This window comes from Homalodisca vitripennis, chromosome 6 (assembly GCF_021130785.1).
Source record: "Homalodisca vitripennis isolate AUS2020 chromosome 6, UT_GWSS_2.1, whole genome shotgun sequence".
Lineage (NCBI taxonomy): Eukaryota > Metazoa > Arthropoda > Insecta > Hemiptera > Cicadellidae > Homalodisca > Homalodisca vitripennis.
The window spans coordinates 85639472-85662803 of NC_060212.1; the positions used below are offsets into that span (position 1 = coordinate 85639472).

Below are 23332 nucleotides of genomic sequence, written 5' to 3' on the forward strand. Positions count from 1 at the left end.
TATAAAACGAAAAAACCTTTTCAAAGTAAGGCTGCTGTGTTTGGCGCATGTTGGTCGCAAAGTTGCAAGTTCCGTTCCGTTCAGTTTCTCTGTTCTCGTTTTTGTTCTTCCGGTCCTTATTGCTCGTTCGTTCGTGACGAGAGCCTGTCTTGATATTCCAACAGCCATGGTAAGAATCAGTAAATTTATCAAATATAATCGCGTATTATCCTCATAATTTATATCTATTTTGCAATTTTTATAAAATTGAATCCTCTTTATTTTAATTTTAGACATATATTGATTTACTACCATGCATGCAAAAATGCTGATTTGTGATCGTTGTAGGGTTAGACTAAGGAATGCAATTTTGATAAATACTATTCAATTTTTAATTCATTCCAAAGCTAATTTTAATGTTGTTTTGGGATTAGTTAATTTGAATTATTGTTTTGTAAATTATCATCCCATAGTTGCCATTCTGAAACAAGAGAAATTATCTCAACTCAGTTTAATCATGAATTTAGCCCTAGGTTTAACCACCACATTATATACTCCTCTCTTGATGAAATAACTAACTATATAAAATATAACTTTTATTACGTACTCTTTAACCCTCTAAGTGTCCATCATCAATATTTTTGACAACTCAGACTTTCACTAAATGTCATCTTCAAAAATTTTTATGATAAACATTTATGTCTTAGAACTCATTTTGCTGATGCTAATACCGATCAGATTGCATTATAACCTACACCGTTCTAAATCCCATGTTTTTCTTTATGTTTAGTGCTCTTTCAATTTCTTGCATTCTATACCAAACATTAGTCTGTCATTTTCATCAGCTGTTGTTTTCAGCGAAATGCGTTTGCATTGTTTGTTGTTGCTCAGATACAAACCTGTAAATTTCGCTGTTTACAGTCTATTTTGGGGTAGGATATGATAAGCGGACCCGGTTTTATATATCGAAGAATGTAATCATCGATACCTAATATTCGCATCTCAAATCCTAGACTATCAATCGATATAAAAGTATCTATAGTCCTCAATAACAGTCATAATATTTTTAAAATTAAAATATGAATTTAATATTTACAGTGATTGGCTACAGTATAATAAGAGGCCACCACCTCAATAGAATCATAGTATATCCTTAAAAACAAATAAAAGTAACTAAATGTTAAACTGTTTTGTTTGTTACATTTTATAGATACACAACATAGATAGTTTTATATATAACGTAATTCGTGTCAACATTTTTGTTTCTATAGTTTTGATAATCATAAATATGATTCTATGGTGGTGGTGGCCTCTTATTATACCGCAGCCCCAGTGATCAACAAATTATTATAACCAAAATTAGGAAAACTGAAGACGACCAATTTGCTCCTCTCACAGTTGCAGTTGTTTCTTTCCCACAAATTTCACATAATGGGTTTTTCGGTACGAGTCCAACATGTTGAAGCCACGAAAAACATGTCTTATCATCTTTCAAAGTAATCTGCTGATGTGTAGCTGATGTAATGCTGTGTAGCTAGTTTAAAAAAAAATTGACTACCATTTTTAATAATCAAATGTTACCTATGTAAAATTGAAATATTACTCCACGTGTATTGTATGCAAGTGTTTACAGCTGTTGATATAGATTATTTATGTTAATTGTTCAAAATAATTAACCAGTATCAATTGATTATATCGATGGTTATGATTAACCCTTTGAACCCCAGGCGACGAAATATCGTCGCCGAGAAGGATATGCGAAGATCCCCGCGGCGACGATGTATCGTCGCCAATGTTGTTGCGAGAATCCCCGGGCGACGTAATATCGTCGCCATGGTATATGCGTTTAATACATATTTATTTGAAATCGTAAAATACTTATTTTATGAGTATTAATACATATTTATATGTATTTTATTAAAAATACTAATTTTTTTTATTTATTTATTTACTAATTTATTTATTTTAGGTAATATCAGTGATTTTTGTGTTGTACGCCTAGAGGTTTTTACAAGTCGCATACTTTTATATAAAAATTCAAAAAAAGTTTATTTTTAGAGATATCAATATAATTGTTTTTTGTACATACACAAAAAACTAAATTTAGAAAAATAAAATGTGGGTGCCCATGGTAAAAATATTTCTTATTTTTTAATTAAAAAATCTTAAAATCAAATTTTTTTTTGCCTAAAAATCTATATACATATATTTTAAAATTATTTTAATACTGTTCAAACATTTTTTTATACTTCAGACTAATCTTTTTCTGTGTATACAATTTCATTCTGGACATTTTGGTGTGTAATACAAGACAATAGCATAAAAAATACCAAAAGTATTAATTTTTTACAAACAGTATGCAAAACACAGGGTCCCCACCCGACCGTGTGAAACCGGGAATAAGCCGTGAATTTCGTTCACCGTGAAAAAACCTTAAATAAGCCGTGAATTTTGTTTACATACCGTGAAAATCTCTACAACTTTTGAATAAATAAAATCAACACGGGTCGTTGTCAGACGATCATATGGGAAAGTTGACCTTCGCTATTGCAAAGTAAAAAGTAGCACGCAATGTAGGGGATAGACCACGAAGTTTTGACAGTGCTGCTATCTGAGCGATTTTATGATAATATGGTTATATAAACAAATGAGGAAAAGGAAGGGCCGGTGGGAGATGACGCTTCCGGCTCAAATCACGTGAGGCCTGTCTTTGTCTATCGCCAGGTTCCGTGCCTTGGCTACGCTACGCGGCTGTAAACGAGGCATTCTCTGATTGAACGCGAGATTAATAACACAATTTAATTACTTGATAGATTGTCGTTTAAAGTAAACAACTTTTCGTATTGGAGTTATTATTGTATCAGATATAGTCTATTATTGTTTTCATAAAATAAAAAAAGTATACAAATCCTTAATCTAATGTAAGGAATTTAAATTACATTTTAACTTAATTTCATTCTATTAAATCCCTTATTTTATTTAAATATTAATGAGAAAAATGCTATTCAGTACGATATCTATATCGTTGTGTGTAATGACTTTTAACACAATGTAATAATTATAAAAAATTTTAATTTATGGTGGACAATAAACTGAATTAATTTAGGGTCTTGCGTAAATAAATAGTATAATAATGTGACGGAGCAGAACCTACACGACACACATATCAATTAACGCAGCGAGACCATAACTTTATAGGCCTATATAACTGTTTTAATTACCAGTAAGGTCGTTTGAGAAAACAATTTTATTTTTCATCTCTTTAGATATTAAACGGTAGTGATTATGCGTTTTCCTTATCAATAATATTTTTTTTATGATTCCTAAGCTGCATGGATATTACGAGTGTAGCCTACACGGTTTAAAATCTTTTATGGTGAATGTGTGGTTTAAATTGTATAATGTATTAGTAAAATATTAAAAATGAAACGTCATGTTATAAAAACATTTAGAAAAAAACCATTGCATTTTTTCTAACCAGGAAACAACAAACGTCAAGTAACTTTGTAGTGTTAAGCTTTATTACTACAAATCGAGGAAGTCGTCCAAGTATAATTTTGTCGGGTTCCATACGACTACGTTAACGCTATTAATCATTTCATGCAGATGAAAAATATATCGTACAAGGTTCATTTATTGTAAATGTGGTGGTGCAGCGATGTTATGGTAAAAATAACCTTTGTTGTCTACTGTCAATGAGAGTGGAAGGGGAGGGGTATATCGTGTACTCCACACCCCCATCCTCGGACAACAGCTGGTTTCATGTCTCAACATGAAAGATTTGTTTCCCCAGCTCGGCACTCATCCCAATCTTATTCTTATTGTGAGAATTGATATAAAGATTTAAAGCTTTTCATTCAACTCATTCTGACACTTTCTCACGGAAATTCTTCTGTTGAAAGAGGCTTCTCTGTCAACAAACAGTGTATAGTTGAAAACTTGAAGGAAGGAGAGTTTAGTCGCGTTGAGAAAAGTTTGTGACGGCGTATCAGCAGCAGGAGGATTGGAGGCAATGGAAATCACTAATGAATTAGTTCATGCTGCCAAAAATTCCCCACGCCCACTACCGGAGCACTTGGCAAAACAACGAGAAGAAATGAAAGACAAAAATTAATTCTGAGAAAGAGAGGAAGCAAGCTGCAATAGAAAAAAAAAAGAATTGGGAAGCACAAAAATTCCAGGTTTTGTCCCGACGCCAGGAAAAGGGCAGCTGAGTTAGACGATAAGATACAGGAACTTAGCAAAAAGTGCAAATCGTAATTCACTTTATTCTAGACATTTTTATCAATTTCTTTATTTATGTGTACAAATATAATTTTTTTTTTGTATAAACTGGTACCAAATAACTTTTCCTTTATAACAAGTTGTATATAATTTTTTATACATTTTAACGTTTATATGTTATTTTAATTTCAATAAAATTTGCCTTTTTCTTATGTACTAATTAAAATGTGAACCTGTGATTATGTGAAAATTTTCCTGTGGAAGAAAATCGATCGAAATAATAATAATAATGTGTTAAACAAGAAAATAATTTAATAATCACGCAAGTGTACTTCATGGACTCAAACGAGTTAGCCTTAGAAAACGTACGAATCCTGGTCACCCTGCATCTTGTCCTAACCTGTGTCAACAAAGTTCTCTTCAGATTTCAACAAACTTGTAAGTTAAAGAAAATTATGAGCTATGTGCATGCTAATTATATTGAAATTTGTCTTTGTCATTGCTTTGATGACTGTTATGATGATGTTTTGTAAAAATAATATGCCTTGTTATATTCATTAATGTAGCAAATCGACATATAAAATCGGGTCGCTCGCCGCTCATTGCTTGCGTCGTAACCGAAGCCTATTGTTATTTCGTTCTTTTAGACGTTTCCGTCAATTCCTGCAACGACCAATGAAATCGTTAGTCAAATGGGAAGAAGTTTTATATTGTATTTTACCGCTCTGCCGCGTCTGTAGTGTTTACGTCTCAACTTCGCCCCCCCTCTCCAACACGATTTTGTTTGTACCGGTAACGTTGTTTATGAAAACTTTCCGGACCTTGAATTTTAATTTTTTTAACCGTGAAAACCGTGAATTAGCCGTGAATTTGAGTATTTAGATTGAGTGGAACCCTGAAAACAGCTGTTTCTGCTCCGGGGATTCTCGGTAGTTCTTAGGTCAAATGATTTTGGTAACGTTTTTTTCCACCATCAATATTTTTGGTCTGGGGTTCAAAGGGTTAAGTAATATTGTTTGCCAATTTGGATATAAAAAACTTGGTCCGCTTCTCGTACCCTACCCCTGTTCTGTTCTTGTTTTCGTTTCAGTTAGTTTTTATGTAGTTACTATATTGTTAAAAATGTTATTATTGCATGTAAATTTTGTTTATGTTTTTCATAAAAGATAATCACTATTATTACTTTCCTCTATTATGTTATTATTATGAATTGCTAAAAAACTGAAAACATTTTTTTCTATGTTCATGGCAAAATTTGCTTCAAGTAGGTTATTCTAAATGTTGTGTTCCTACTATATTTTTTATAGTTTATTATAGAACATTGTTACATTAATGTGTTATATAACTACGGTGTGTAGGAAAAAATTTCAAACGTACACTTATTTAAAAAATATATATAACAAAAATTATTAATATAAATAGTTCAACATCATACATTTATGTCTTCAGGACAAAATTTCCAACAATTTAGCTACTCTGAATTTTGAATATCTATATATATAAAAATGAATGTTTGTATGTTTGTCCTTTATGGAATCGTGAACTATTGGACCGATCATGATGAAAATTTGTACGTATATGTATTTTTCCACGGAGAAGGTTTATAAGCTATGCCCATCCCTTTCCCGATTCAGGATTCCGCCCCACTGGTTACAGAAATACCCATAAGAAATGCATTGCAGCAAACATATGTTAACGTCTTTTCAAATTTTTAATCAGCTGTTCTTTGTAAACATATATTACACTTATAGTTTTAAAGCATAGAGTAAGCTTAAGAGAAACGACAAATTTTGTTTAAACTGTTTTTGCAATCACTGTTAAACATAGACTTTACTATCCAGATAATACAATTCAAATTTGACGTAAATATTCACCTTTAACTGCAATATTTATTTAATATAAACCATGCTCATGCTTGATCAGAAGAGTAATGCAGATATCATAATTACTATCTTACGTTGGCTACAAATATAAAGAATGTTATAAAATCAACCTTAGTTGTTTTTTTTGACAGAAGTATGGTTCTCAAAACTCCGTGTGTACATATTCTCTCGATCGAGACAACAAAGCAAGCTCAATCGTGGCATCGGAGATATAACTAATTTAATCTAAAATTTATTATAGTAAAAAAAAAAAAATTTACTAAGTAATATAAGGACTTCGGTTCTTAAGATTTGCGTGCGAAGCCGTGGGTAACAGCTAGATAGAGGCAGGAATATGGTACATACCTTCATAATACGCCCAAGAGGCTCACGATGGAACGACTATCAATTATCTCAGCAATGTTTAGAATGTGATAGAAAAAGAATAAGTGAATATAGTGTACTGTTTTCAACGGGAAATTGCGTGCGAAGCCGCGGGCAACTTTTGCAAAAAATTATTGAAATGCGCAGCAAAGCGCGCCGGGCTCGCTAGTATGTAATATTTCAAATGCATGTTCATATTTCATTACAAATTTTGTTTTTATTTTTGTAAACTAAGAAATTGTTTTTTCTAATTTCATAGTTTCACAGTCTGAATGCACACTGTGCATTGCATAATTCTTTTCAAAAAGTGGTGTATGACACTATATTTAAGTTACTATTTATATTTATTATAAATTTTCCAAGGACAGTCTGCAAAACCTCACAAAACGGGTATGCATTTTACAAAATATGATGGACGCTCGGAGGGATAACCCTGGAGCTGACAGCTAAAAATCCTGTGGTGGCAGGTCTATTTGTTTATTTTTTTAACAATTCATCTGGAGATAGATCGGGGCGCGGACAGGACATGTATGCTGCGTTTTACAAAGCTTTTGTCCGTTCGTGCCTTGACTATGGTTCTCAGGTTTATTCTGTCTGCCCGCCAAGCGCGTTAGGAATGCTTGACTCGATTCACCACTCTGCGATCAGGTTGGCTACTGGAGCTTTTCGTTCAAGCCCTACACCTAGCTTATTAGCGGAGGCTAGTGAACCAATGCTGGATATGAGACGCAAGCAACTTGTCATAAATTATTTTCACTCCCTTAAAGCCAAGCCCGAAAATCCGGCATATGAACACGTATTTGAAAGTGACTTGCTCGAAGTCTATGCCAATCGCCCTAACATCTCAGCTCCCCTTGGAGTAAGGGCTAAAGTGCTCCTCTCGGACCTTGGTATCGAGGAGTACCAAGTAAGTCAATGCTACCAGAGTGATATTCCTCCCTGGTTAGTATTAAGTCCCGAAGTTGTCCTGTCACTTCACAAGTACAAGAAAGGAAGCACTTCTAATTTAGTGTTCACGCAGGCTTTCCGGGAACTCTTGAGTGCTCGGGCACCTTGTGACATAATTTACACTGATGGGTCTAAGTCGGAGGATGGCACCGGATGTGCGTTCATAACGGCGAGCCGTGAGTATAGATTCTGTCTGCCCTCTGTAACGTCAGTCTACACGGCAGAACTGACCGCTATTTTTAAAGCATTGAACATCGTCTGCCCCAGGACCAGAACTGGTCATCTGCTCCGACTCGCTTAGTAGTCTGCAAGCAATCAAGGACATGTATCCAAAACATGTCCTTGTGCGCGACATCCGATGTGCTATTCACAGACTTCAAGTCCAAAATATACAGGTTGTTCTGGTGTGGGTGCCCGGTCACGCGGGAATTCCCGGAAATGAGCTTGCCGACAGGGCTGCTGGGAGTGCTCATGAGCTTCCTCCTTTTACTGCTATGGTGGCAGAGTCAGACCTAAAGCCAATGGTGAAGGAGAAGTTAAGACGAGTTTGGGGTGACTCTTGGTCTCGGACGGTGTGCAACAAACTGAGAGCCATAAAACACACTCCCTTGTAGCTCCCTGGGGGACAGCCATCCGCGAGAACCGCAGAGAGGAAGTAGTGTTGTGTTGGTTGCGAATCTGTCACACGCTGCTGACTCACGGGTACCTCATGAGCCGCGGGGATCCCCCGGAGTGTGCGTTTTGTGGAGTGGCTCTGAGTGTCGAGCATATTTTGGTCGAATGCCGTGATTATACAATGCAAAGACGATCTTGTCAGCTCCCAGCAAGTCTATTCGATCTGTTGGGGGATGATGAGTCAGTCATTGTAAAACTTTTTGAATTCTTAAGAAGAACGAGGTCTTATCTCAAAGATTTGATCTGAGCGAGTACCTGTTAAGTTATATACTTTGTCCTTCTATTTATTTGTTATTGTTATTTGTTATTAGTGAGGGTGGGTCCCTTTACAACCTTACCTTCACTAACTTACCTGGTTTTAGCATTAGATTGTTGTTATATTTATATTGTTATTATTTATCTGACATATTTTAATTATTGGGCCCCTTTACAGCCTCTCGGCTATTTTTGTTATTTAGTATTAGTCCTCTGTTCACTGCTGTTGTTTTTCTTATTGTCTTAATGTGATAATTTTCTTTGACACAGCGATCCGTTGTCTATTCTTTGTACTGATAACGTGACACCATATTTTAAAGTGTAGGTGTCCGTTAACCATACGGGCATTGATAACCTCCGTGTTTTATGCCCTTATAAATAATAATAAAAAAAAAATTGAGATAGATCTAGAGGAAACGGAAGACTTCTGTACACAATGCAGTAAATAACGGCCGGAAGATGGCCGAGCAGCGATGACGATTTCAAAGGCATGTTTGAACGTCAACGGATCGACATCTATCATTAATATTAAACGAATGAATATCATACTAAAGCGGCCAATCACTAAGAGGGTTAACTAAACTAACCTTTTCAACTATATTTCTACTTTTTAATTCTGTTAGGTGCCATAAACAACTAACTAAAATACAACACTTTCTCAGTTAGATCGCGATCGCAGTGTCGTGACAAGTAGGGGAGCTTTTTTAAGGTTATATTATTGTGCGTTTTTATTAATTTAAAAGATATTAAAACTAATAAAAAAAGTGTTGACAGTCACTTCTGAGTGTCCATGAAGACAGTTTTAGAGTTTGTTTGAAAATTGTCTGAATAAGATTATGTTTATGTTTTGAGTTTCGTTTTAGTAATTATTGTTATATTACACATGATTTTGTATGATTTACAATAGTTTTAAATGGCTTTTATCTTTAAAAGTATTAAAGGTTAAAAAAATTATTTTGTTTCCGTAGAAAAGTCATTGTCTAAAGTGATTTTCAATTTAAAAAAAATTATATTAACATCTTATTGTTATATATTTTCTGATGGACAATTCATTTACATTTAAAACAAAATTAAAATAAGCTTTTAATGATAAAATATCAATTTTAAGTGGAGGTTTTTTCTGCAACCTTGCGTATTAGTAAAAATAATTTCTAGCAATTAATTATTTGTAAAAATGTTGTTTATGGTACAATATTAAGTTATTACACATAATTTTGGGTTGTTTTAAAATTTTATTTATCATAAAAGTATTGAAATTTCAAAATAAATCTTTTTTATAAAAGTTATTTCACCACAAACTTGATTTTTATTATTTATTTTTTTTTGGAATGTTGCTGTTTAAAGTTAGTGATCTTTTAAATGAAAAAATTAAATAAAAATTTAAATGTTCAATAGTTTTTTTATATGTAATTCATATAACCTTAAAAAGAAGTAAAACAGAGCTTTTTATGATCAAAAATAAATTTTATATATACATTTTTTCTAAACCCTTGCGTTTTGGTCCAAAACCTTCTGGCACTTTTCGCATAGTCACACAAAAAATAACTTGGCATTTTTCAACATGGATTTAATTTTATCTTTGGCAATAAAAGCGTTTAGTTGCTGTTGAAAACTTTAAACATGTCTACAGTTTTGATTTGTGAAGTATAGAACATTGCATTCTAGGGTTAAATTATTCAAAAGGAGTTTTTTTAACAATTGAGTAACCTGTTATTTTGTTACAGTCGCTTGTTATACCAGAAAAGTTTCAACACATTCTCCGTATAATGGGGACAAATATTGATGGCAAACGGAAAGTGATGTTTGCCATGACTGCCATTAAAGGTGTTGGCCGAAGATATGCCAACATCGTACTGAAGAAGGCTGACATTGATCTGGACAAGAGGGCTGGAGAATGTTCAGAAGAGGAAGTGAGTTACTGACAATAATTATACTCTTGGTTCACTTTTAACATGTTAGCAAACTGATTTTCTAATGTAATCAAGTTGTTGGCTCATAATGTTCTTTAAGTGTCAGATGGGTAGAGTTCAGAATATAAATTTCATATTATCAAGGAAAACTTATTTTATTTCAGTTTGTTATCTTGAGTTCTCATAAACTTAAGCAGAATATTCACTTAAAATTATTTAGTCAATAATAACTGGTGGTTTTCGGTCCAGGAAATGGTCAAAATTCCTATAAGATATTGGTTAGTCCAAAGTCAACAAATTATAACCCAAATGGAGAGATCATCCTCTTGTCTTCTCCTTGTTACACAAGTATGGAGTAATCTTATCAAGGAAATACTAAAAGTAAATAATTAAACAATAAAAAATACTTTTGATTATAACAATAATTATTATCCTTTGTATTTTAATTAAATGTAATTATCTTCCTTAAATTCCTCTATCTTAGTCATCATTATATATTGCAGGTTCACAACAACAAAATTAAAGAACGAAATTAATTCTTTATGTACTTACTGTATTAGGCCGGTATAAAGAGAGGCACTTCCTCCACCTTCATTCAGAATCATTTCTCCCACCTAATTACTTACCTAAACTATGAATCGGGCAGTATGAATCCATAAGTTAGCCATCAATTATTGGCATTAAACCACTACACATTGTAATATAAATATGTATGCAATATAGAGACCAATGAGACCTATATATAAATTTTCTTGTTTATCACATCTTCTACTGTAGTTGTTATGTAATGGGAATTTCAACTCACATTGGACCTAACAGATTTCAGCTTGAAATGAAAAGGCAATTAAAACGACTCTATCAACAATAACTGTACTTGTTTATAATGGAATTCTAAACTTAATAAATATTATTCTACATTAATCACTTTACAAAACAAGACAAGACTAGAGCCAAATACAAATCAATCTGCTTTAACTTTTTTTAAATCATTGGTTGGAATGTAAATACTATTATTAAGAGCAGTCCACTGCCACATGAATCAATAGTCAAACTTTCAATACATATTACTTACATTACATTTACGACAGTATGGCAGTAGTCTTACTATTAGGGAGCTTAACCCTAGAACTGGCGGTTATTTCATCCTGTAGTGTCGGGCTGTTTTGGAGCTTCGCGCAAGGTTTTTTTAAAAAAATTATTAAAAATATAAAATAAAAGCAATATAAATAAGAGTATATATTTTTTGTGTTCAGAATTAAACGTAGAATTGCACTATATTGTAAAATTAACCATAAAAAATTTTCTAATAAACACTTTTTTTATCAAATATAAAATTTACGAAAAATATTTCTTAAATTTGGGGGGGACCATACCTAGCAAATGAATTTATAGTGAGAAATTTATAAGTGAGATAGCCATTCTGTATCAAATTTTATCTAGTTTCAAAAAAACATAAACATTATACACATTTATGAAAGCATCATAAAGCTATAGAACAAAAAGCAGCGATGCGTATAAATTCTGAAAATCGGGTGTACACGTAAGACTTTGGTAAAACAAGTTTTGCTAATACATTTATCTATGAATACATGTTATATTGCATATTTTATTACTTAGAATAAAATAGAATATACAGTACTAATGAAAAAATTACCATAAATTATTTTTTGAAAAGTAAAAAAAAGTTAAATTTTGCCATTATTCAAAAACTTTGCAAAAAATTTTCATTCAGCAAAATATAAAATCGTTTCTAAAGCTTGTACTATATCAAAATTTATAAATTTATGGTTTATAAGTAATAGAAAATATTATGTAGTTAGAAAACTATAAATAATATAACTAAATATATTGAAAAAGTATAGAATAACCCAAACAGTTATTATATATAACCAAAGAAATTACAGGAAATATATATTTTATTGTGAAAACTATCTATTTACCAAAAATAAATAGTTACTTCAGAGCTAAAAGAGTGCTATAAATAACGTTTAGTAAGTGAAAACAATAAACTATGTGAAATGAATTTTAGCCAAGTCATTTTGCCATAGCCTACACAAAGCCGATAATTTCTCAAACATATTTCAGTAAATAGAAATTGATTTATTCTAAAATATATATGTTTACACTACTACGACATCAAACAACACACTACACATTAAATACGACACTAAAACATGCGTAAAACTATTAAAACTTACAAATATCCAAAGCTCGGCACGAAAGTGATACACAGAACGGCAGCGGCAATATGGCGGTCACAACAAACTGCGTCGTTTTCTTTTACGTTCAAAATGACAAGCTTGCTACGTCGCAACCATAATACAAAGAGGAATAAAACTCATCTGTTCCCTAGCATTTTTCTTCCCGAATCCAATGGTGCATGAATTATATCGATACGTTACCGGAGTATATTGTAAAAAGTAATTATATGAGAGAATGTTTGACCGACAAAATTTTGATGGTTAACACTACAGAAGCGACATTGACCGACAAAATTATGTCGATTAACAGTTCTAGGGTTAATTGAGTATAATTCCCCTTCCCTTGCCTTGAGGGGAAGAATTGATGTTATTAATTTATTACAGAGTCCGATGAGTTTTAACCCTTAGCGCTCCAATGGATTTCATAAAATGATTTTATAGAATGTCCCAGCACTCCAATGGCCTGCAGTGCAGGCCAGCGCCATACTCAAACTAGCTCCGGCGGCATAAATATTTTTTTCGTCCTTGCGCTCCAATGGCCCGCAATGCAGGCTGGTACTAATTTGCTTGAACGCTCCAATGTCCTGCATTGCAGGCAGCACGTATTGTGTCATATTTCATTTTCTATGATTTTTTGTGGTGTATCTATACGGTACCAAATCAAGTTTTCAGAATTAGAAATAACCAGTGAATAAAATGCAATATTTTCAATAACCAGTAATAAATTTTTTATTTGAATTAAATGCAATTCTTTATATCACGTTTGTAAGAGAATTGCATATCATGTTTAGGTCAACCTTTATTTTTAGACTTGCTGACTGATATTGTTATCACTATCTCAGACATTGAAAGGGGAGATGAAGCAACATCTTGATTGTCCTACAGCTCTGGTCCCACCCTACTTAGCTTATCTGTTACACGAATAGTAAACAAAGATAACATCTACCACATCTGGATAACAAGGCGTACAAGAATGTACTGTGACACTTGCACACACAAACCGGGATTACATGCTGGTAACTGTTTTAGATTATACCACACAGCGAAAAGGTTTAAGGACTAATTTTGATTTTACAATTTTAATATTCCTGCACTTATAATTATTATATATACCTATACTTATTTTATACTTAATATTTTTATTTATAAAAATTTTTATTATTGAAAAAATGCAATTGGTTTTACACTTTTATATTTTTATACACGTATTATTATTATTAACGGCCAAATTTTATTCAAATACTATTATTAGTAACTCGTTAAAAAAGTTATTTCATTTATTAGCATTTTTTGTATGTTTGTGGTAAATTTGTCTTGTAAACATACATATGTTATAGCAATATGCTATGGTTTTTACACTACTGTATATTGTTTAGGTTAGGTTTTATTCATTTTTTAAATTTTTTTGAATAATAAAAACCTTTGAATCGATTAAAAACTATTTATTTATCCTAGTATCACCTTTTAATAAAGTATTATTTTAAAATCATTTGTACATTAAATAAAAGATAACCAAGAAAAACACGTAAAATACATGAAATAAGCTAACTAATTAAAAAATTAGTAGTTAGTACTTAAATAGCTATTAGTAAAGTAGACCTTTAAATTGGCATTTAAACTGTTACGCAATGGTTGGCTCAAAATAATGTGGAGTGCTAACACGTCCATTGCAAAAATAAATAAGAGCTAGTGGGGAATCCGTCATGGTCTGCAATGCAGGCCGCTGGAGCTGTGGGACAGGCTAACGTATTTTAATTGGAGTTGGTGGGGAATCTGCCCGTGCACCGCCATGGCCTGCAATGCAGGCCTTTGGAGTGCAAAGGGTTAACTCATTGTGGATCAAGTTATTTTTGTGTGCGTGCCCCTGTTGGTGAGAATTAATTTTGTCGAGACAACAGCTGAACAGCAATCCGCCAGATCGCTATAGCACTTGGTTCTTCACTAAAACTTGCCTTTAGTATACATAACTTGTGCTCATATATTTAAAAACAATATAAAACTAAATTTTCATGAACATAATGAAAATTAAACCACTAGCACTAATAAACAAGTTAAACTTTGTGCTGTTTAATTTGAAAATACTAGTGCAATATATTGGGTAATTTATGGAAGTTTAACCCATTGCGGATGGTATTGTTTTGGCACGCGGGCACCAGCGGGCGCTAATTAATTCACGGTCAGCGGGCGCACGAACAGCACTGGTGCGCCACATCGTATCGCTCGCTTTTGTATACTAGAAAATTCAGCTGCGAAGGTATTCGTTCAGATGGAACATGGGCTTGCTGGGGTATCCGTGATGTAGGAACGATAACACGCGAGCAAGGTTACGACGTGGCAGGGATGATGTCTGAATCATAGTCTAAATAAAGTGGCTCATACAAACTGCGATCTGTAGGATATTTATAAAACTTTTGAAAACTCTAAACGTAGACCGTTGTTAAACACTCTTAGTAGACAAGTGAAGACGATCACCCGATCTATCAGACATTACAGAACTATTTGGAGGGAAATTTAAAAGCAGACCGCTTTTGCGACCTGAGCTCGTCACCCGTTAGGCCCGGCCGCTGCGTGACGAGCCCAGCTCGTCAGTGATCCGCAATGGGTTAAGAAGGTGAAATTAAGTTAGATAGAAATATAATGTCTATAAAGCACATTACGACGAGCCGAGCCCATACTGTCATAAGGGCCAAACATTGTGTGACAAAATATCTTGTCAGTCATCCGCAATATGTTAATTTTCAGACATTTTTTGCAATAAACATTACATGTTTTATTAGAATATTTTGCTTACACTTAAGTGGGAAAGGAGATTCACGTATAGTAAACAATTTCTAAAAATGTATAATCGCCTATTTTAGGTGGAGAAGATCGTTACAATCATGTCACACCCACGTCAGTACAAAATCCCTGATTGGTTTTTGAACAGACAGAAGGATATTCAAGATGGTAAATATTCCCAGGTGAGTATATTTATGTAACTCACTATATAATAGAAATAGAATTTATATAATTATGTAAATAAATATGGGAGAACTGTATGGAATTGTCTAATCCCATCTTTTCAGCTCTCATTTATCTGAAATTTCATTTGATCTTGAGAAATTCCTTCTCAATAAATCTGAATTTAATGAGGTTGATATTGTAGGAATAGTTCAGACTTTTATTGAACGTTTATGTCATAGAAACATTAACATTTTCTTTTGAAAATTTTGAAGGAAACCCTTACATCAACAAAAATATCATGTCAACAATTTGTCTTTAGACAATCTAAAATGTTCTATTTTTACAATATTGTTACTTAAATTATATAATAATTGTGTTTCATAATTATCTTAATTTGGTTAAAACTTACTTTTTATTATCAAGTTGTTACAATAAGTTACGTTAAAGTTTGTTTAATATGTTCCTCTATTAAAGACAGAGGAAAGACGTTATGAATGTGCTAGTATGTTTATGTAAGCAGACTCAGGCTTAACTGCTGTGTGTTCATAATAATCTGAAAGTGTAAACTAATTTATTTAATCGCCAAAACCAAATCAGTTTTCCTAAAATTCAGCAGTAGATTTTCATTCCAAAAAATTAAAGAAAATTGCTTAGAACTCAGATTTTTAATCACCATATTACAAACAAAAATTTTATGACCTACATTACATCAGATTTTTTAAATGAGGATGAGGAGTGGGAAACCTACTACTTAGATGTAATGTAAAGTCCACTTCCAACTTAAGGGGTATGAACCACTATATTATTAAAAACAAAACCTGCTCCTAATATCATCATTCCTACTCACAACCTAAAGCATTACTTCAATTAGGGCAGGGAGGTGGCTGCTAAACTCTGCTGTTCCTAATTTCTTGTGTTTACTGATACTTCCTCCATCTTCTTGGATGGTGGTGACAGCTGTTCTGCTCGCTGTGTCCCAACCGTCTTTGTATTCTGATGCAGACAAGCAGTCTCTGTGGTGTCAGCTAATCTGTAGTGTCCCTTTGTTGTCCACCTTGGCAGTGTCTTCCTAGTCTGCCAAGTGGTTGGGCTCTCCAACTAATCTTGCATATTTCAGTGAAAGCATTCTTGCAACATAAGCATTTTAGTCAGGTACAATTTGACCTCGCCTTGTTATTTTCAGCCTGAAAAGAAGTTTTAGAAAATATCTTTCAGTTTACCATTTTTACAATTTTAAATTCATAACATGTTAATTTATAATAAAAATATGTCCATTTGTCTCACAGTTGACCTCAATGAACTTGGACAGCAAACTTCGAGATGATCTCGAAAGGCTAAAGAAGATCAGAGCCCACAGAGGAATGCGTCACTATTGGGGGTAAGGATGAAAAGCTTTTGTTTTTTTTATGAGTAGACTGTTGGTTGTTTACTACTAATGTGTACTATTTCAATATTAGAAGAAGAATATTTTAAAGATGTGTTTTCTAAAATAATTTTAATTATTATTTATATGATTTGAAGTTTGGGTTAGTATTACTGGAGATTTACACATTTAATTCAAAATTAGCACAGAACTCATAATGGTCAAATGAAGTTCCATGATGTATTCAACACTATGATGATGGATTTATTTGATGCAAACTTGACTGTGGCACAAAGTTAAGAAAGGACTGAATGTACGGATTCAATCACAAAAGTACAGTACATGTGATAATATAGTCTTCTCATAGTGCCAGATCACTTGGCTCAGAATATTGGTCATATTAAAGCACAGAGATCGTAAATTTAGTCTCGAATGTTTCAGCTTATTAAGGGCATTTCCACTAAGGTTTTCTGAGGCAGCTGTATACATTTATGTAGGTGAAAACGGGTGACAAATTAATTATGTGGGGTTATGTAGCCTGTCTACCCATCCCATGATTTACAAGCCACAATAATGATGGTACCAGTGTTACCTCTTTATTAGCTTATTTATGTTGCTGGCAAGTTATTAAAAATTCTTAATAAAAAGTAGCTTAGTGTATGTTCAGTCCCTCTTCTTGAAATGCACACTTGTTCTAAATGCAATGCTCTCAAATTTTGGAACATTGGATTGTCTGTGTGCTAAAGTAAAATATGGTGTTTGGGTTCCTTTACTTTATAGTTTTGGAACTTGTATATCCATATTACATTTTTATCACACTTATTTTTAAATTAAGAGAAACTACTTTGAAAAACTGCCCATTGACATATCTGGAAATAAAATAATTTGTGATTTTTTTGGACAGATTTGTACATAGAGAACTGTTAGTTTTAATAAAAACTTCTTGTTTAAGAACTATGGTAATGCTGTATATTTCTTAATTATTTTCTCTTATATTAATAGAAATAATACGTAACTGAAATAAATTTCCCATGGCGAATATTGTTTAACCCTTATAACGTCAGTATATCTTTTCACGACTTCCAGCAAACGGCACAATATATATAAAAAAAAAAAAATTAATGTGTAAAGTTCATTTTTATTTTTACTTTCTATAATTATGGTAAGTATAAAAAAGTACAAATTTTAAAATTATAAAGTCACTGTACTCAGGATCGTCAATGTTACGAGACATGTTATTTATCACTAATAATGAACACGGTACTTTGGAATTATACCGACCACACCCAGACATGAATCGTTATTTGACATTTTGCTTCTACTGATTACTAGATTAGCGTAGAACAATATTTCGTCAATATAAAACAGGAATTGTCTTATCGCAAACCCCTCCCCATCCTCAGACAGAGGTCAAAGTCGAGCGGTCTAGTAGATAACGTGATTGCAGAGTCTCGCCGCCCGTTCAGATGATGCGTGGCTTTGTTGTACTTCCGTGTTTTACCTCTACATTTCTCCAAACACAAAAATTCAATAAAAACAAATATGATCAAACTAAAACTAAACTCTTTATTAAAAAAAATCACTCAAAACTTGTTTTTATTCTTGATCATACTCCGCCACCCAAAATTCGAGTGCCATGCCTTCTCGCTGATGTCAACGAAAGAAAAACATCCCTCGAGATAGTACCTATCAGTAAAATATCACATTCTAGAGGATCTGATCAGAAATATAAATTGAATTGTAATGGAAAGGCAATTATGTACCGCGCAAATCATGTGATGCCGCGTGGCCTGTCGTAATCGGGATTCTCGAGAAAGATAAGATAACAGCAACAACAATACCGATCACAATGCCTGGAAATGCTTGTAAGTTTGTAATTTTGTAATTAAAGAGTTGTTTTTTTCGTTCTATCATGTTTGTTTAGCTATAAATTTATATTTTTGTGTTCTTCATACTGGTGTGGTCGGTAGAATCCCAAAGTACCTGAACACTAAATAGGTGACACTAAACACTAAAATGACACTAAAAACACTAAATGAATACTAAAACTAAGATATCAATACTTTTAACAAATAAATAAAAACCATATAAACAGAAAACACGACGAAGGAAACCGACTCAGCGATGGTTAGACACGCACTACCTGAAGCCAAACTGCAAACAAAAGCGCGCGCGCGCTGTACGGCGTCTGTGCCGTGTGGGTGGGGAGAGTGTCTAGACACCGCGTCTATTGTTTCAAACAATGTAACGCGACAGCTATATTTTGACGCTTGACATAGGTCAATAACCCACACACATGGTTGACGCATACCGTTAGTGACATTGATCGGATTTAAAAGGAACTTAAATTTGCTATAGACGCAGTTTTGTGTCGATGCGCAGTACCGCGTCTTTGCCGTTTGGAGATAGTTTGTCTATGCGCCATACGGCGTCTGTGACGTTATAAGGGTTAAATTCATCAAGGTTAGAGTACATTTGAAATCTAAAGTCTTATTACAAATTGCTGATAATAAAATGTTTAAATAACATTTTAAAACATATGTTTGAAACAATATGCACTTATAAACGGCATACTATATATGTCTATACAGTGTGCTGGTAGCGAGTGCAACAGAAAACTGAACATTGTATTGCTGTTTAAACTTTTATTGATAAACCTCATGTAATGTTCAAACAATTACTTTCTCCGTCACTTAACACATTCCTTCTGTACGCTACGGTTCTGAATAAATATAAGTTTGTACACGGGAAGTGACGTTTATGATTGTATTTAACAGATAATAACGTGAAACCAAGTTCATAACTTGTAACATACCACACACAGTGAAGTACCCACAGTGTGAAGTAGCACTGTAGTCTTAGTCGAAGCATTTGGATTTGAATATGGTTCCAGCAACAAGATCAGTTTTGAGCCCAAATTAGAGGTCCTCAGTCAGGGTGAGATTTTGACCACTTATTTGTGCCATTTATCCTTGATCAATGCAAGGGTTTAAATGTTATTCTAATACATTTTTTATTTATAAAAAAATCCAATCTCCAAAACAAAAGGTTCAGTTGCAATGAGTTAGTTTGTAGATATAAAACATTTTATGTGGGTAATGTAAATTGATATTAGTAATGCCAGTTTTAAATTCTTGTTTTCATGAAAGTGTAGTTTTTCTTCTCCTTATTGTTTTAGTATTCAAGTATGTATATTCAAATTATCTTTTGCACTATTAAACGGCACAGTTTAGATCTTCTGGACTGTGCTGGTAGCTGGTGCGACATAAACTGCATGGTGCGACTCACTGTTGCATTTAATTGCAATCTTGTTGTATAATGCTACAGTTGTATAAATTACTTATTAGAGGTAAAACAATTGATTATTTTTGGCTTGACAAACCTTATACAATCATGTTATGTTCTCCCTTTGGTTTCACTGTTGACAACTCATGTGAATATCAAACATTTTTATTGTAAATTTTTATGATAGGTCAGTACTTTCCTTTTAGTTTAAACAGTTACATACACTGCAACATATCACTCTACACTAAAATTGTAAAATGATTTTTACTTAGCTTATTTTCTGAACAAATTATTGTGTCTGATACAATGCAATTCTGCTACTTAACCCCAGCTCTAATTTTAGTTATTAAAATATTTGTATACAAACTTCACTACATTACTTGCTTTCTGTGCATCTTGTTAATTGAACAGGAGTTTGTGTATGTCACAACTTGGTTATTTGCCAAAAGAAAATTCACATTCAGATATCTGCTCCCAAATTTGCAGTGTAGTTGTCAGAATAATCAAAATAAAAGTACTGTATTTGTGAGTACATTTACATGTAGACCTATTTGGAGCAAGCTACAAAAAAGTAGAATAACCTCTACCATCATGTTAATATACGAGGGGGTACCCAAAAAAAACCGGAATTGTATTGCTGGCAGCCGGCAGCGTGTAGTACACATTCCTGCCGCTAGGCGTGTGTCGCGCAACCCATTGCGAGCTCAGTGACCCCAGTTCCGTTGTCCTAGTGCATTCTGTTCGTTCGTAGTGACTGTTTTCGCTAACCCTGTTTTGTTCTTGTTTCGTTTTTTGTCATGGCAAGTTTAAGTGAACAACGTGCAGCTGTGAAATTTTGTTTTTTTACTTGGTAAAAATGCTGCAGAAACTATTTTAATGTTGAATACAGCTTACAAAGATGCTATGGGGAAAACTCAGGTCTACGAGTGGTTCGCTCGATTTAAAAATGGCGACATGTCGATTGAAGACAAACCTCGGTGTGGACATCCATCAACCTCTCGAACGGACGAAAATGTTGAGAAAATTCATGAACTTGTGCTTACCGACCGTCGACAGACAATTGAGGAACTATCAGAGAGTAGTGGGTTAACTTGGAGCTCGGTTCAGCGAATTTTAACAGGAGATTTAGGACTGAAAAGGGTTGCTGCCAAATTTGTTCTTCACCACGACAACGCACCGGCACACACAGCCATCTCAGTTAGGCAGTTTTTAGCCAAAAACGGCATGGTTCCGCTGCCCCACGCACCTTACTCGCCTGACCTCGCTCCATGCGACTTTTTTTTATTTCCACACATGAAAAGAGGCTTGAAAGGTCAACGATTTGACAGCGTTGAAGAGGTTAAGAAAAAAACGAAGCTCGAGCTTGCAGCCAATTCTAAAGATGACTACAAAAAATGTTTTGATTAATGGAAATACCGTTGGGACAAGTGTATTAGTTGTAATGGAGATTATTTTGAAGGAGATAAGGTCGTATTGTAAAAAAATTTTATAGTATATAATTTTTATAAAATAATTCCGGTTTTTTTTGGGTACCCCCTCGTACGTCCAATTCTTCGACTCATTTTACTTTTCAGAGGTAAAGTTTTTTTTAGTTGAAAGTGTAGTTTTATTCTTACTTCTCCTTATTGTTTTAGTATTCAAGTGTGTATATTCAAATTATCTTTTGCACTATTAAACGGCACAGTTTAGATCTTCTGGACTGTGCTGGTAGCTGGTGCGACATAAACTGCATGGTGCGACTCATTGTTGCATTTAATTGCAATCTTGTTGTATAATGCTACAGTTGTATAAATGACTTATTAGAGGTAAAACAATTGGTGATTATTTTTGCCTTGACAAACCTTATACAATCATTGTATGTTTTCCCTTCAGTTTTACTGTTGACAGCTCATATAAATAACAAACTTTTTACTGTCAATTTTTATGATATGACAATATTTTCCTTTTAGTTGAAACAGTTACATACACTGCAACATATCACTCTACACTAAAATTCTAAGAGGATTTTTTACTTAGCTTATTTTCTGAAAAAATTATTGTCTCTGATACTATGCAATTCTACTACTTAACCCCAGCTCTAATTTTAGTTATTATAATATTTTTATACAAACTGTGCTACACTACTTCTGTAATTGAACAGGAGTTTGTGTTTGTCACTCATTCACATGTTTGGAGAATCAGTTTCAAAGACAAGATAAATTAAGATCCCAAAACTTACTGTTTCCAATGCAATTTACCTATATATTTCTATTACTTATCTCAAAATTCTAGTTTTGGGATTTGCGAGTCTGTTTAAGCCATATAACTTAAATCTATTTTCTGTTTACAGCCTGCGTGTGAGAGGTCAACACACAAAGACCACTGGCCGAAGAGGAAGGACTGTTGGTGTATCCAAGAAGAAGTAAAATTGTCTTGGATGTTTTGTTACTATTCTTTTTTTTTATTAAATTACCAAATCATTCTATTTAATAAAGTGTGTTTGGTGATTCAATAATATTGTCCATTTATTTTTTGTTAGTTTCCATAATTCAATCTGTGGTCCCTTCACACATTGTCTGCAGCAAAAAAATTGGTTGCTTTATAGGCTCCGGACAAAATAAACTGTAATAGAAAGATATTTTTCTGAAATGTAAACATGTGTGTGGTATTAAATTTGCACTAACCAATTTATTTTGACAAAATGAGCTGATATATCTGCTTCCTGTCTTACTTAAGGGGAGTATTAGCGGATATATATCTACCATCTGTCTCTTATTATCACGATTTTGTGAACCAATGAAAAATTGAGTTCTTTAACCCTTTCCATACCAACGTATGCTTAAGCGTACGTTGAAAAGCATATTGAGAAATACTAACGTCCTGATATCCGGACGCGCAATGTACTGCCGAGATATACCAACGTCCGCTCACCCGGACGTCTCGGGTTTATATTTATCTAATTGCTTTCTGCGAATCAAAATGTTTGCATTATAGCTTAACCCATTGCGGATCGTATTGTTTTGGCGCGCGGGCACGAATTAATTTACGGTCAGCGGCCGCACGAACAGCAATGGTGCGCCACATCGTATCGCTCGGTACTGTATACTAGAAAATTCAGCTGTGAAGGTATTCGTTCAGATGGAAAATGGGCCTGCTGGGGTATCCGTGATGTAGGAACGATAACACGCGAGCAAGGTTCCGGGGTGGCAGAGATGATGTCTGAATCATAGTCTAAATAAAGCAGCTTGGGCGAACCGATTACAACATCCGGGCCACTGTTTAGACTAAACCCTCCAACATGTACGTCTGCGTTGTTTAGTTCTG

General features: G+C 33.7%; 1 protein-coding gene across 1 annotated transcript; it reads left to right on the top strand.

Moving 5' to 3' along the window:
- The first annotated feature begins 48 nt into the window (after nucleotides 1-48).
- LOC124364499 (40S ribosomal protein S18) lies at nucleotides 49-22523 on the top strand. Its single transcript, XM_046820036.1, has 5 exons — nucleotides 49-169; nucleotides 10052-10237; nucleotides 15297-15398; nucleotides 16668-16759; nucleotides 22359-22523. The coding sequence occupies exons 1-5, from the start codon at nucleotides 167-169 to the stop codon at nucleotides 22432-22434; spliced, it is 459 nt and encodes a 152-aa protein (XP_046675992.1). The 5' UTR covers nucleotides 49-166; the 3' UTR covers nucleotides 22435-22523.
- Nucleotides 22524-23332: the final 809 nt, after the last annotated feature.

Coding starts and splice junctions, on each gene's coding strand:
- LOC124364499 (XM_046820036.1), top strand. Junction 10,238..15,296: donor GAGAATGTTCAGAAGAGGAA/GTGAGTTACTGA, acceptor CGCCTATTTTAG/GTGGAGAAGATCGTTACAAT. Junction 15,399..16,667: donor AAGATGGTAAATATTCCCAG/GTGAGTATATTT, acceptor TTTGTCTCACAG/TTGACCTCAATGAACTTGGA.